Source organism: Nycticebus coucang, chromosome 11 (genome assembly GCF_027406575.1).
Source record: "Nycticebus coucang isolate mNycCou1 chromosome 11, mNycCou1.pri, whole genome shotgun sequence".
Lineage (NCBI taxonomy): Eukaryota > Metazoa > Chordata > Mammalia > Primates > Lorisidae > Nycticebus > Nycticebus coucang.
The window spans coordinates 80,304,730-80,317,988 of record NC_069790.1 but is presented as its reverse complement, the minus strand read 5'-3'; the positions used below and the strand labels follow the sequence as shown (position 1 = coordinate 80,317,988).

The following is a 13,259-nucleotide window of genomic DNA, read 5'->3' as shown; positions in this document are numbered from 1 at the left end:
AATTCTTTCTCACACTTCCCCCCTTCCTCTCTAGCCATTCCCTTTACCTGCCCAAGCTGAGGATCTCATCACATGCGTCACTGAGAAAACCAAACTAAATATAAACATCCCTTGCTATGGATTGCATTATGTCTCCCCAAATTTATACACTGAAGCTGTATCCCCCTAATGTGACTAGTTGGAGATCTGACCCTTTAAGGAAGTAACTAAGGTTAAATGAGGTTGTGAGTGTGGGTACCTGATAGGAAAAGATGGTCTTTATAGGACAAGATACCAGGGAGATGTTCACTCCACCATGTGAAGACACAGCAAGCAAGAAAGAGGTCATCTACAAGCCAGGAAGAGGGCTCTTACCAGAACCCAATGGTGATCTCAGACTTCTACCTGCAGAACTGTGAGAATTAAGTTTCTATCATTTAAACTACTCAGTCTATGGCATTTTCTAATGGCAGCCTGTGCTGTCTAAAATATCCCTCTAGGGGCCTGCCCCGGTGGCTCATGCCTGTAATCCCAGCACTTGGGAGCCTGAGGCCAGTGGATTGCCTGAGCCAGAGTGAGACTTTGTCTCTAAAAATAGCCAGGTATTGTGGTGGGCTCCTGTAGTCCCAGCTATCTGGGAGGCTGAGGCAAGAGAATCGCTTAAGCCCAGGAGTTTGAGGTTGCTGTGAACTATAATGTCACAGCACTCTACCAAGAGGTCAAAGTGAAACTCCATCTCGAAAAACTTAATAAAAAAAGAAAAAAATATCCCGTGGTGGCGCCCTCAGCTCAGTGGGTAGGGCACCAGCCACATACACAGAGGCTGCCAGGTTCGAACCCAGCCAGGGCCAGCTAAACAACGACAACTGCAACAACAACAAAATAGCTGGGCATTGTCGCGGGCACCTGTGGTCCCAGCTGCTTAGGAGGCTGAGGCAAGAGAATCGCTTAAGCCCAGGAGTTGGAGGTTGCTGTGAACTGTGATGCCACAGCACTCTACTGAGTGTGACATGGTAAGACTCTGTCTCAAAAATAAAATTTCTGTAATTCAAAGCAATGAAATATTATACAATAGTTAAAATGATTTACATACATAAAAATGAATATAAAAACAATATGCCAAAAGGTAAGTCGTTAAAGTTTTGATAGTATATGTCTCCAAATTCTAAGATGCAAAAATAACATATATATATATATTCCCTTATAGTTTAAAAGTACACTACATGAGTTTATTTTAAAAGGAAAGGGAGTTGGATAAAAATGTCCAAATATTAATATCTATTTAAATAATAGGTACATTTCTGCTTTATTCTATAAAATGTTTCAAAGTTAAAACTGAAAGGTTACACATCTTAGTTAAAATGACAGAATGATGTGTTAGCCTTTTTATGAAGTTAAAGTCATCTATGCTTCCATCTCATTCTGATGGTTTTGCTATGGTTGTCATTTTCTGTTTTAAGATCACTTGAGAGAAAGAGTTGGGTAGAGGGAGAATACAGTAAAAGAGTTGATTCAAAATCAATAAATTGCGGGATGCAGTAGCTCACACCTGTAATCCTACCTCTCTGGAAGACCAGGGCAGGTGGATTGCTTGAGCTCAGGAGTTCAAAGTGCGCTTGAGCAAGAGTGAGACCCTGTCTCTACTACAAATAGAAACAATGAAAAACTAACCAGCCCAGCACAGTAGTGCACACTGGTATTACCAGCAAGAGAATCCCTTGAGCCTGGGAGTTTGAAGTTAGCGCAAGCTAGCCTTATGCCACAACCTAGACAAAGAGTGAGAGCCTGTCTCAAAAAACAAAAGAACAGGGACGGCGCCTGTGGCTCAGTCGGTAGGGCGCAAGCCCCATATACCGAGGGGGGCGGATTCAAACCCAGCCCCGGCCAAACTGCAACCAAAAAATAACCGGGCATTGTGGCGGGCGCCTATAGTCCCAGCTACTCGGGAGGCTGAGGCAGGAGAATTGCTTAAGCCCAGGAAATTGGAGGTTGCTGTGAGCTGTGTGAGGCCACGGCACTCTACAGAGGGCCATAAAGTGAGACTCTGTCTCTACAAAAAAAAAAAGAACAAAATCAATAAACTTAAATTTGAGGTTAGGTACTATGGCAGACAGAATAATGCTTCCTCACCAAGGATTTCCACATAATTTCCAGAACCTGTGAATGGTACCTTATATGACAAAAGGTACTCTGCAGATGTAATTACAGTCACAGACCTGGAGGTGGGAAGATTATCCTGGATTATCTGAGTGTGCCCCAATCTGATCACATCAGTTCTTCAAAGTGGAGAACCTTTTCTCCACATAGAGAGATGCCATGTGAGGACTTAACCCCCCTTGCTAATGTTGAAGATGAAGGGAAGCCGCAAGCCAAGGAATGCAACATCCTTTGAAAGCTGGAAACAGCTTTCAGTTTAAAACTTATGAGAAAATGATGACCTCAGTCTTAAAACCACAAGGAACTGAATTTTGCCAACAATCTGAATAAGCAGGAAACATTCTCCCCTAATCCTCTAGAAGACTCAGCTTTCTTTTATTCCCCTCAAGTTTTTTTCCCCCAACACATGCAAGGAATACGTCTTCCATTAGTCTGTTGCTTAGTTCACTGAATACTCAACTTTACTGAAATATAATCAATGCTAATTCAGAGGTTGTATTGATTGTGTGTGTGTGTGTGTGTGTGTGTTTTACAAACCCACCGGCTATAGAAATGTCAGCTATTGACAATACTATTTGATTTTCCTTTGATAATGGCCTTAGACTAAAAACCAAAAACTTTTCATATTTCCACATTCATTCATTGAGGCCTAATGCATGCAGAGTGCAAGATTTTTATTACCGCCCTCATCAGAATGAAAAATTATACCCATTTCTTTTTTTTTTTTTTTTTTTTTTTGAGACAGAATATCAAGCTGTCACCCTGGGTAGAGTGCTCTGATATCGCAGCAGCTCACAGCAACCTCCAACTCTTGGGCTTAAGTGATTCTCTTGCCTCCACCTCCCAAGTAGCTGGGACTACAGGCGCCTGCCACAACGCCAGGCTATTTTGGGGTTGTAGCTGTCATTGTTGCTTAGCAGGCCCTGGCTGGGTTTGAACCAGCCACCCTAGGTGTATGTGGCTGACATCCTGCCGACTGAGCCATGGGGACAGCCTATACACATTTCTTATTTTTTGCTTCTGTAGATACCATAATCATGATTTATGTAGGGATTGACTGGTGAAATTCCATTTTGTCACCAGAGGTAAAATAAGATACAGATTTGCTCCTAAAACATGCATTCTTTTGAAAGATTTCCTTGGATATGGAGTAGAGTAAAAAAGTCTTTAGAAATGTGTAGACCTGGCTTAGCACCTGTGGCTCAAGTGGCTAAGGCGCCAGCCACATACACCTGACCTGGCGGGTTCGAATCCAGCCATGGCCTGCCAAACAACAATGACGGCTGCAACCAAAAAATAGCCAGGTGTTGTGGGCACCTGTAGTCCCAGCTGCTTGGGAGGCTGAGGCAGGAGAATCACTTGAGCCCAGGAGTTGGAGGTTGCTGTGAACTGTGATGTCACAGCACTCTACCCAGGGCGACAGCTTGAGGCTCTGTCTCAAAAAAAAAAAAAGAAATGTGTAGACCTAAAAATTACAGTGAATATTCTTCCAATTGTGAATGGAAGAAAGTAAGGATAAATGAGGAAGAAAGAGGGGAAGACTGCATGAAGGAAGGGAAGAAGGAGGGAGATTGGGTGAGTGTACAGATTGATTGAGGGGTAGATGGATATATAAATATAGGAAATTAACACTTCACTCTGCTTGACAACTATGCTTGCCTAGGCAGTAGCCAGAGCTCAAGGTTCCAAAGTTCAGGTTGTTAATAGTGTCTGTGTGGTGTATATACATATATTATGCAATTTCTAATTAAATATGGTAACCCTTTGTTCTGCATCACTGGAGAATTTATTCACTATTAATTCCCTCTTTCCATAAATCCTATACTTTCTAGATCTAGATAATGGAGAGGAGTCATTTTCTACTATTTTCCTAGAAGTCATCCTCTAAAACACATTCCCTTTTCAGTCTCCCTTTCTTTCTTTGGCTCCCTCTGCCTCCCCACACCTTTACACCAAGGACCTCCAGGCTTCTTTGGATCTCAGAACTTTGGCAATGATGTCAACACCATCTCAGGTATCTGAGGTGTTGCTTTTATTAAACAGTGTTAGCTTTTTCTTTCTTTCTTTTTTTTTAAAGACAGAGTCTCACTTTGTTGCCCTCGGTAGAGTACTGTGGCATCACAGCTCTTGGGCTTAGATGATTCTCTTGCCTCCGCTTCCTGAGTAACTGGGATTACAGGTGCCCGCCACAACACCCAGCTATACAGTGTTAGCTTTTTCATTCATAACTGTGTATTTTGTTTCCTCTTTAGGTATTGTGATAGAGCGTTCATTTAGAATCATATACGTTTCCAAAGGGCTTAATTGTATACTTTCAGGTAATGGGAACATGAGTATTTCACTGTAGAAACTGGAACAGACAAATTTTAAAATACGTGAAATGTATTTTCAGTGTTCTTACAGACGTCTTTTAAACCAACACTTAGGGCAGTGCCTGTGGCTCAGTGAGTGGCCCCATATACCGAGGGTGGCAGGTTCAAACATGGCCCCGCCAAATGGCAACAGAAAACAGCCAGGCATTGTGGCAGGTACCTGTAGTCCAGCTACTCTGGAGGCTGAGGCAAGAGAATCTGCCTAAGCCCAAGAGCTGGAGGTTGCTGTGAGCTGTGACGCCACGGCCCTCACCCCTCACCCCTGTAATGCCATGGCACTCTACCCAGGGCAACAGCTTGAGGCTCTGTCTCAAAAATAAAAAAAAATAAAAAAAATTGTTAAAACAGGTATGGTATGGGTGGGGTATCATACTGAAAATGGAGATTAAAATTTATATACTGAAGGTGAGCTCCAACTTTCACCCTACCAAGCCACTATCACATACATATTAGTTCCCAGAGCTCTGACAACCACTTATACTCCCCCAGGTATAAAACTGAAAAGATCTCTCTGGAAGAATTAGACAAGCCTAAGAGAGAAAAACAAAAATGTTTTACATTGGGAATTCCAACTGGATCCAGCAAAGTCACTCTATAACAGTAATTCTCAATACACACTGTGCATTAAAGTAACCTGGGAAGTTTTAAAAGTTTCCCTTTCCTGAGCTCTACTCCCAGAGAATCAGATTCAACTGGTCTGGCATAAGGCCTAAACAATCAGTATTGTTTTTTTTTGGTTTTTTTGTAGAGACAGAGTCTTCACTTTATCACCCTTAGTAGTGCCGTGGCATCACATAGCTCACAGCAACCTCCAACTCCTGGGCTTGGACTACAGGCGCCCACCACAACGCCTGGCTATTTTTTGTTGCAGTTTGGCCAGGGCTGGGTTTGAACCCACCACCCTCGGTATATGGGGCCGGCGCCCTACTCACTGAGCTACAAGTGCCATCCAACAGTGAGTATTTTAAGCGTCTCCTAGGTAATTCTAATGTACAGTAAAAATTGAGAATCATTGCTCTACAATGAAGGTTATGGGCAAGAATCCCAGCGATATGGAGTTTCTCAACAGTTTTTAATTGTTCTGCCCACTGGCAGTCAACAGACAGCTGAGGAGAGCAATTCATAATATAATGCCTATCTTAGTCCATTTTGTCCTACTATAACAGAATGCCTTAAACTGGCTAATATATAAAAAACAAATTTCTCTGGAGGCTAGGAAGTTCAAAATTAAGGTGCTGATGTGATGAGGGCCTTCTTGCTATGTCCTCACATGGCAGAAGAGCAATAGAGGATGAACATTGTGTCCTCATGTGGCAGAAGAGTAAAAGAGAACCCATTCTATGAGCCCTTTACATGGTGGCATTAATCCTTTCGTGATGGCAGAGCTCTCACAACCTAAGCACCTTCCAAAAGCTCCCACCTCCCAACACTGTGGGAATGGGGATTCAGTTTCTAACACATGAATTTTAGTGGACACATTTAGACCGTAGCAGTGGCCAAAACAGCAAAGTGGAGAAAATAGAGATTATATAGGCAGAAGAAAATTTTTTGGAAAGAACCCAATTTTTTTTTTTTTTTTTTTTTGTAGAGATAGAGTCTCACTTTACCACCCTTGGTACAGTGCCTTGGCGTCACACAGCTCACAGCAACCTCCAGCTCTTGGGCTTAGATGATTTTCTTGCCTCAGGCTCTGGAGTAGCTGGGACTACAGGTGCCCACCACAACACCCAGCTGTTTTTTTGTTGCAGTTTGGTCAGGGCTGGGTTTGAACCTGCCACCCTTGGCATATGGAGCTGGCGCCCTACTCACTGAGCCACAGGTGCCACCCAAGAACCCAATTTTTTTTTTTTTTTTTTTTGCAATTTTTGGCCAGGGCTGGGTTTGAACCTGCCACCTGCAGCATATGGGGCTGCCACCCTACTCCTTTGAGCTACAGGTGCCGCCCAGAACCCAATTTTTATTAAATTCTTAACAAGCAGAGAATATATTGCATTCCTGAAAAAAAAAAAAAGAGAAGAGATATTATGAAAACAAAAAGAGCTCTAGTAATTTAAGATGTGATATCAGAAAGGAGGTTAATAGGAGAGTTAGAAGATTAAACTTGAAGAAATCTCCCAAAACAGAGGCAAAAGACCAAGAGATGGAAAGTAAGAAGCCCAAAGAAAGACAAGTCTGGTATTATAAGCTGAAATACGTCACCCTTTAAAATTCATGCATTGAGGCTCAGCACCTGTGGCTCAAGCGGCTGAGGCGCCAGCCACATACACCTGAGCTGGCAGGTTTGAATCTAGCCTGGGCCTGCCAAACAACAATGACGCAAAAAGAAAAAAAGTAGCTGGGCATTGTGGCGGGTGCCTGTAGTCCCAGCTACTTTGGAGGTGGAAGCAAGAGAATCGCTTTAGCCCAAGAGTTGGAGGTTGCTGTGAGCTGTGATGACACAGCACTCTACCCAGGCCACAGCTTGAGGCTCTGTCTCAAAAAAAAAAAATTAATGCATTGAAGCCCTAAGCTCCAATACCTTAGAATGCGACTATTTGGAGATAGGGCCTTTAAAAGAGATGATTAAGTTACAATGAGGCCGTTAAGATGGGTGGGAGTCCACCCACCTTAATGCTATTCTACTGGTATGTTTATTATAAGAGAAAATCTGGGAACAGAGACCCCAGGAATGTGAGAGCATCCTGAAAAGAACATGTGAGGACAGAGCAAGAAGGCAACCATCTGCAAGACAAAGAGACAGACCTCAGTAGAAACCAAGCCTGCCAACATATTGATCTTGGACTTCTAGCCTCCAGAACTGTGAAAAATAAATTTCTGTTTTTTAAATCACCTAGTCTGTCGTTATAGCAGCCCTAGAAATCTAATACATTTAGAAGATTCAATATCCAAAAATAGGCCTTTTAGAAAGTTGGAACAGGGTGGCGCCTGTGGCTCAAGGAGTAGGGCGCCAGTCCTGAAGGAAAGTACTACCAAATCCAGAAGGGGGGGGGACCAGCCATGTAGCAGCACCTCTTGCCCCCTACCATAAGAATGTGACCTTTGTAACTGTTCCAGGAAATAGCCCCGAGCTGAAGCAGATAACCAGTAACCAGTTCTTCTTATCTGGAAAGTCCCTGCTATGTCTGCTACCCCTCCCTACCTTGTGGTTTTTGCCTTTATAAGCTTGTAAAACCTGCTATTCGGGGCTTGACTCCTCTGCTCCTGAAAGAGTTATGAGTTAAGTCCCAGCATGCTGGAATAAAATCCTCTTGCTGATTGCATCAAGTGTCGTCTCTTGCGGTTGATTGGGGTCGTCGTCGTTCAGGACAGAGTGGGGGGTCCTGTCCCAGGTCTTTCATTTGGGGGCTCATCTGGGATTTAACGACCACCCCTCACCTGCACAGTCAACCTTGGAGGTAAGAAAGGGATACCCCAAAAACTGTCTGGTCTGTGTTTTCAGTCCTTTGTTCTGGTCTGTGTTTTCAGTCCTTTGTTCTGGTCTGTGTTTTCAGTCCTTTGTTTGACTCTGTGTGCGCGCTTTCGATTTCGCAGCCGTTCGGCACCTCGTGAGAGTGGCCAGACAGTGGTCGGTAGACATGCCCGGAGGACCACAGGCTGAAATCCTGGGGGACGCCCCAGGAATTGAGGAGAACCAGGGACGCCTGGTTGTCTCCTGCTGTAAGGGCGCTGATTGAGTCCGGTTGTTCGATCAAAAATTACGGGAAACGCGCCCGTCTGATTCTGTTGTAGGCTTGTGAGGGACCAAGTGTGGTAAGTACATCCTTGTATCTGTAATATTTCTGTTATTCCTGTTATTTGTGTTTCTGACATATCTTCTGACGATGGGACAGACTGTGACAACCCCTCTGAGTTTGACTCTAAATCATTGGACTGAAGTGAAGAGAAGAGGTCGTGACCTGTCAGTAGAGGTTAAAAAAGGCCCATGGCAGACTTTCTGCTCCTCGGAGTGGCCCACTTTTAACGTCGGCTGGCCCTCAGGAGGAACCTTTAACTTATCTCTTATTTTTGCTATCAAAGAGATTGTTTTTCAGAGAGGACCGGGAGCCCATCCGGATCAACAACCTTACATCATAGTCTGGCAGGACCTGGTGCAGAATCTGCCCCCCTGGGTTCGGCCATGGACTGCTACATCCAGGCCCCCGTCTAATCCTCGGGTGCTCACTGTCCAATCTTCCGGTTCCAGAAAAGGGGGGCGACAGCTCGGACCCCCCCCCAAGAAAATCTACCCGGAAATTCAGGCTGATCATCTTATCCATGACCCTCCACCCCCTCCTCCCCCATACCCCCCCACCTTGGCTCCTGTCGGGGGGCAGGGAGGACCAGCATCGATTGCCCCCTCTGCACCCCCGGGGGAACCTTCACTGGGGCCCGCACAAGGTACCAGGAGTCACCGCCGGGGAGGAATGTCTCCCAACACTGCTGTTGCCCTGCCCCTGAGGGCATACGGCCCCCCGCCGGTGGCAACAGATGAGGGACCACCTCCTCTCCAGCCCCTCCAGTACTGGCCATTTTCTTCCGCAGACCTGTATAACTGGAAAACTAATCACCCCCCTTTTTCAGAAGACCCCCAACGCCTGACTGGGCTGGTAGAGTCCCTGATGTTCTCTCATCAGCCCACATGGGATGACTGCCAGCAGCTCATACAAACTCTCTTCACTACTGAAGAGAGGGAGAAGATTTTGCTAGAAGCTAGGAAGAATATGCTCGGGGCGGACGGGCGTCCTACCTAGCTCCCCAACATCATTGAGGCTGCCTTTCCCCTCTCCAGACCTGAGTGGGACTTCAACACGGCAGAAGGTAGGGAGCGACTGACAGTCTATCGCCAGGCTCTAGTGGCTGGCCTCCGTGGGGCCGCAAGACACCCCACTAATTTGGCTAAGGTAAGAGAAGTAATACAGGGGGCCACGGAACCCCCCTCAGTGTTTCTTGAGCGTCTAATGGAAGCTTTTAGGCGCTACACCCCATTTGACCCTGCCTCTGAAGGACAGAGGGCTTCCATGGCTATGACTTTCATAGGGCAGTCAGCTGTAGACATTAAAAGAAAGCTGCAGAGGATTGAAGGATTGCAGGACTATACCTTGCAGGATTTAGTTAAGGAAGCTGAGAAAGTATACCATAAAAGAGAAACTGAGGAAGAAAAAGAGCAGAGAAAGGAGAAAGAGAGAGAGGAAAGGGAAAATAAGAGAGACTGAAGACAGGAGAAAAACTTAACACGGATTTTGGCCACAGTAGTAGGGGAGAAGAGCCAGGAACAGACCCAAGGTAGAACTAAGAAGTCAGGTAGCCTGGACAACCGCATCCCGTTAGATAAGGATCAATGTGCCTACTGTAAGGAGAAGGGGCACTGGGCAGGGAATGTCCTAAAAAAAGGAAGAAAGAACTCTCCAAGAAAGTACTGGCCTTAGAAGAAGAAGAAGATTAGCAGGGACGGGGCTGGGAACCCTTCCCGGAGCCTAGGGTAATACTTAAGGTGGAGGGGAAGCCAGTTGAGTTCCTAGTAGACACCGGAGCTCAACACTCAGTCCTACTCAAACCATCAGGACCCGTCTCCAAGAGAAAATCCTGGGTTGTAGGGGCCACAGGGCATCAACAGTACTCATGGACTACCCGAAGATCAGTAGATCTGGGAGTGGGACGGGTAACCCACTCGTTCTTAATTATCCCTGAGTGCCCTGTGCCCCTCCTCGGGAGAGATTTACTCACCAAAATGGAAGCCCAAATCACTTTCACTCCTGATGGCCCAGAGGTAACCCAGAATAAGAGAGTAACAGCCCTGACCATGCGTTTAGAGGATGAACATAGACTCTTTGAAAAACAGTGGGAGAAAGGGACTAGTCTCGTACAAGACTGGCTAGAAAAATATCCCGGGGCATGGGCCGAAACTGCCGGAATGGGACTGGCCGCAGAAAGGCTGCCTATAGTCATAGAACTCAAAGCTACTTCCACTCCTGTGGCAGTGCGCCAGTATCCTATGACTAGGGAAGCTCGAGAAGGGATTAGGGCTCACATTCAGCATCTCCTACAGCTGGGCATACTAGTAAAGTGCCAGTCACCATGGAACACCCCCTTATTACCCATCAAGAAACCCGGCACAGGAGATTATCGCCCTGTGCAGGACTTGAGAGAAGTAAACAAGCGGGTGCAAGACATCCACCCCACCGTGCCTAACCCTTATAATCTGTTAAGCTCTCTCCCTCCGGACCATATCTGGTACACCGTCCTGGATTTGAAGGATGCCTTCTTCTGCCTCCGACTGCACTCCTCTAGCCAGAACATCTTCGCATTTGAATGGAGAGACCCCGGACTCTGGAATGACGGGGCAATTGACATGGACCTGACTTCCACAGGGGTTCAAGAACTCCCCAACCATCTTTGATGAAGCCCTCCACCAAGACCTAGCTCACTTTCGCGCCAGCCACCCTCAGGTAACGCTCCTACAATATGTAGATGACTTACTACTAGCTGGAACGACAAAGGAAGCGTGCCATCAGGGCACAGAACTGTTGTTAGAAGAACTAGCCCACTTAGGATATCGAGCCTCCGCCAAGAAAGCCCAGATCTGCCAGAAAGAGGTAATGTACCTGGGTTACACCCTAAGAGGAGGGCAGAGATGGTTAACAGAAGCCAGGAAGCATACTGTGACTCAGATTCCAGTTCCCCGCTCGCCCCGCCAGGTGCGAGAATTCTTAGGGACTGCGGGGTTCTGTCGCTTATGGATACCGGGGTTTGCTACTCTGGCAGCCCCCCTCTACCCTTTGACCAAGGAAAGCACTCCCTTCGAGTGGGGTGCCAGCCAACAGCGGGCCTTTGACAACATTAAAAAGGCATTATTATCAGCCCTGGCCCTGGCTCTACCAGATGTAACAAAGCCCTTTGTCCTATACGTAGATGAGAAGAGAGGAGTGGCCCGAGGGGTGCTGATGCAGCCTTTAGGGCCATGGAAAAGACCGGTAGCATACCTCTCCAAGAAATTAGACCCCGTCACTGGTGGTTGGCCAGCCTGTCTGAGGTCTGTGGCGGCAGTGGCGGTACTGGTAAAAGATGCAGACAAATTCACTGTGGGGCAGAAGTTGACAGTCATTGCCCCCCATGCCTTAGAAAGCATCATCAGACAGCCCCCTGATCGGTGGCTTTCCAATGCCCGCATGACACACACCAGAGTCTCCTATTAAATGGAGACAGAGTCCAGTTTGGCCCGCCTGTCATCCTCAACCCGGCTACACTACTACCTGATACCTCTGTCCGGGAGGATGTATTACACACATGGCTGAGGAGACTGGAACTCGGAGGGACCTCTGTGATCAGCCCCTGCCGGATGCCTAACTGACCTGGTTCACTGATGGGAGCAGCTCCATAATAGAAGGTAAAAGGGTGGCCGGGGTGGCGGTAGTGGACGATAAGCAGACCATCTGGGCAAGTAGTCTGCCTGAAGGGACGTCGGCCCAGAAGGCCGAGCTGGTCACCTTGACCCAGGCCTTATGTTTGGCGGAAGGGAAAAAGGTTAACATATACACTGATAGCAGGTATGCTTTTGCTACAGCCCATGTCCATTGGGCCATTTACAGTCAGCGAGGATTGTTAACTTCAGCAGGAAAAGAAATTAAACACAAGGAAGAAATCCTAAGTCTACTGGAGGCTGTTCACCTCTCTAAGAGAGTGGCCATAATCCACTGCCCTGGACATCAGAAAGGGGGGTCCAGAGTTGCCGAGGGAAACCAAAGAGCCGACCAAGAAGCTAAGCGAGCGGCTCAAGGGCTCAACATCCTACCACTATATGAAAACACTTTAAGACCTAGCCTTAAAGAAATAGCACCCCTTATCAAAAACTTTAAATATTCGGAACGGGATCTCGAGAGGATGGACAGATTAGGCCTCCACCTAGAATCCCCAGAGGGGATCCGAGAAACCCCGGAAGGGAAAAACATCCTCCCTGAGGAGCATGCAATCACCTTTCTCAGACAACTTCATAAATTAACCCATGTGGGCCCCAAGCATCTGAAAACCATTGTTCAGTCCTCTCCATACTATATTATAGAATTAAGTAAGCTCATTGATGCAGCTATAAAAGAGTGCAGACCTTGCCAATTAGTAAACACCCAGCCTAGCACACTACCTCAGGGAAAACGACTCCGAGGGGATCGCCCTGGAAGCTACTGGGAAACAGATTTTACTGAGAATAAGCCGGCTAAGTACCAATACAAGTACTTGCTAGTGTTCATAGACACTTTCTCAGGATGGGTCGAAGCTTTTCCTACAAAGAGGGAGACTGCTCAAGTTGTGGCCAAAATAATATTAGAAGAGATTTTTCCAAGATTTGGGCTACCCAAAGTAATCGGATCCAACAACGGTCCCGCTTTCGTTGCCCAGGTTAGTCAGGGTTTGGCCAAATTCTGGGGCTTGAATGGAAATTACATTGTGCTTATCAGCCCCAGAGCTCAGGGCAGGTAGAGAGGATGAATAGAACCCTAAAAGAGGCCATGACTAAATTATCCTTAGAGACTGGCATTACTGACTGGACAGTCCTCCTTCCCTTTGCCCTGTTCCGTGTGCGCAACACCCCTAGTACTCTCAAGCTGACCCCCTTTGAAATCCTATATGGAGCTCACCCCCCGCTCATTGCCGTGCAGCACCTCCCTTCCCCAGAATCTTACTCCTCTCAATCTCTATACACCAGATTAAAAGCCCTTGAAACTGTGCAAAAGGAAGTGTGGAGCAGGCTGATCGAAGCCTACAAGCCCGGAGATCTGCAAA

The 13,259-nt window shown here is 46.5% G+C and overlaps 1 protein-coding gene across 1 annotated transcript; it reads left to right on the top strand.

Moving 5' to 3' along the window:
- The first annotated feature begins 7,966 nt into the window (after window positions 1–7,966).
- LOC128598656 (uncharacterized) lies at window positions 7,967–12,254 on the top strand. The gene is given in 3 exon segments (XM_053609309.1): window positions 7,967–9,889; window positions 9,892–10,812; window positions 10,814–12,254. Coding segments are annotated over 3 exon segments (3,348 nt in total). The 5' UTR covers window positions 7,967–8,329; the 3' UTR covers window positions 11,681–12,254.
- The last annotated feature ends 1,005 nt before the right edge of the window (window positions 12,255–13,259 follow it).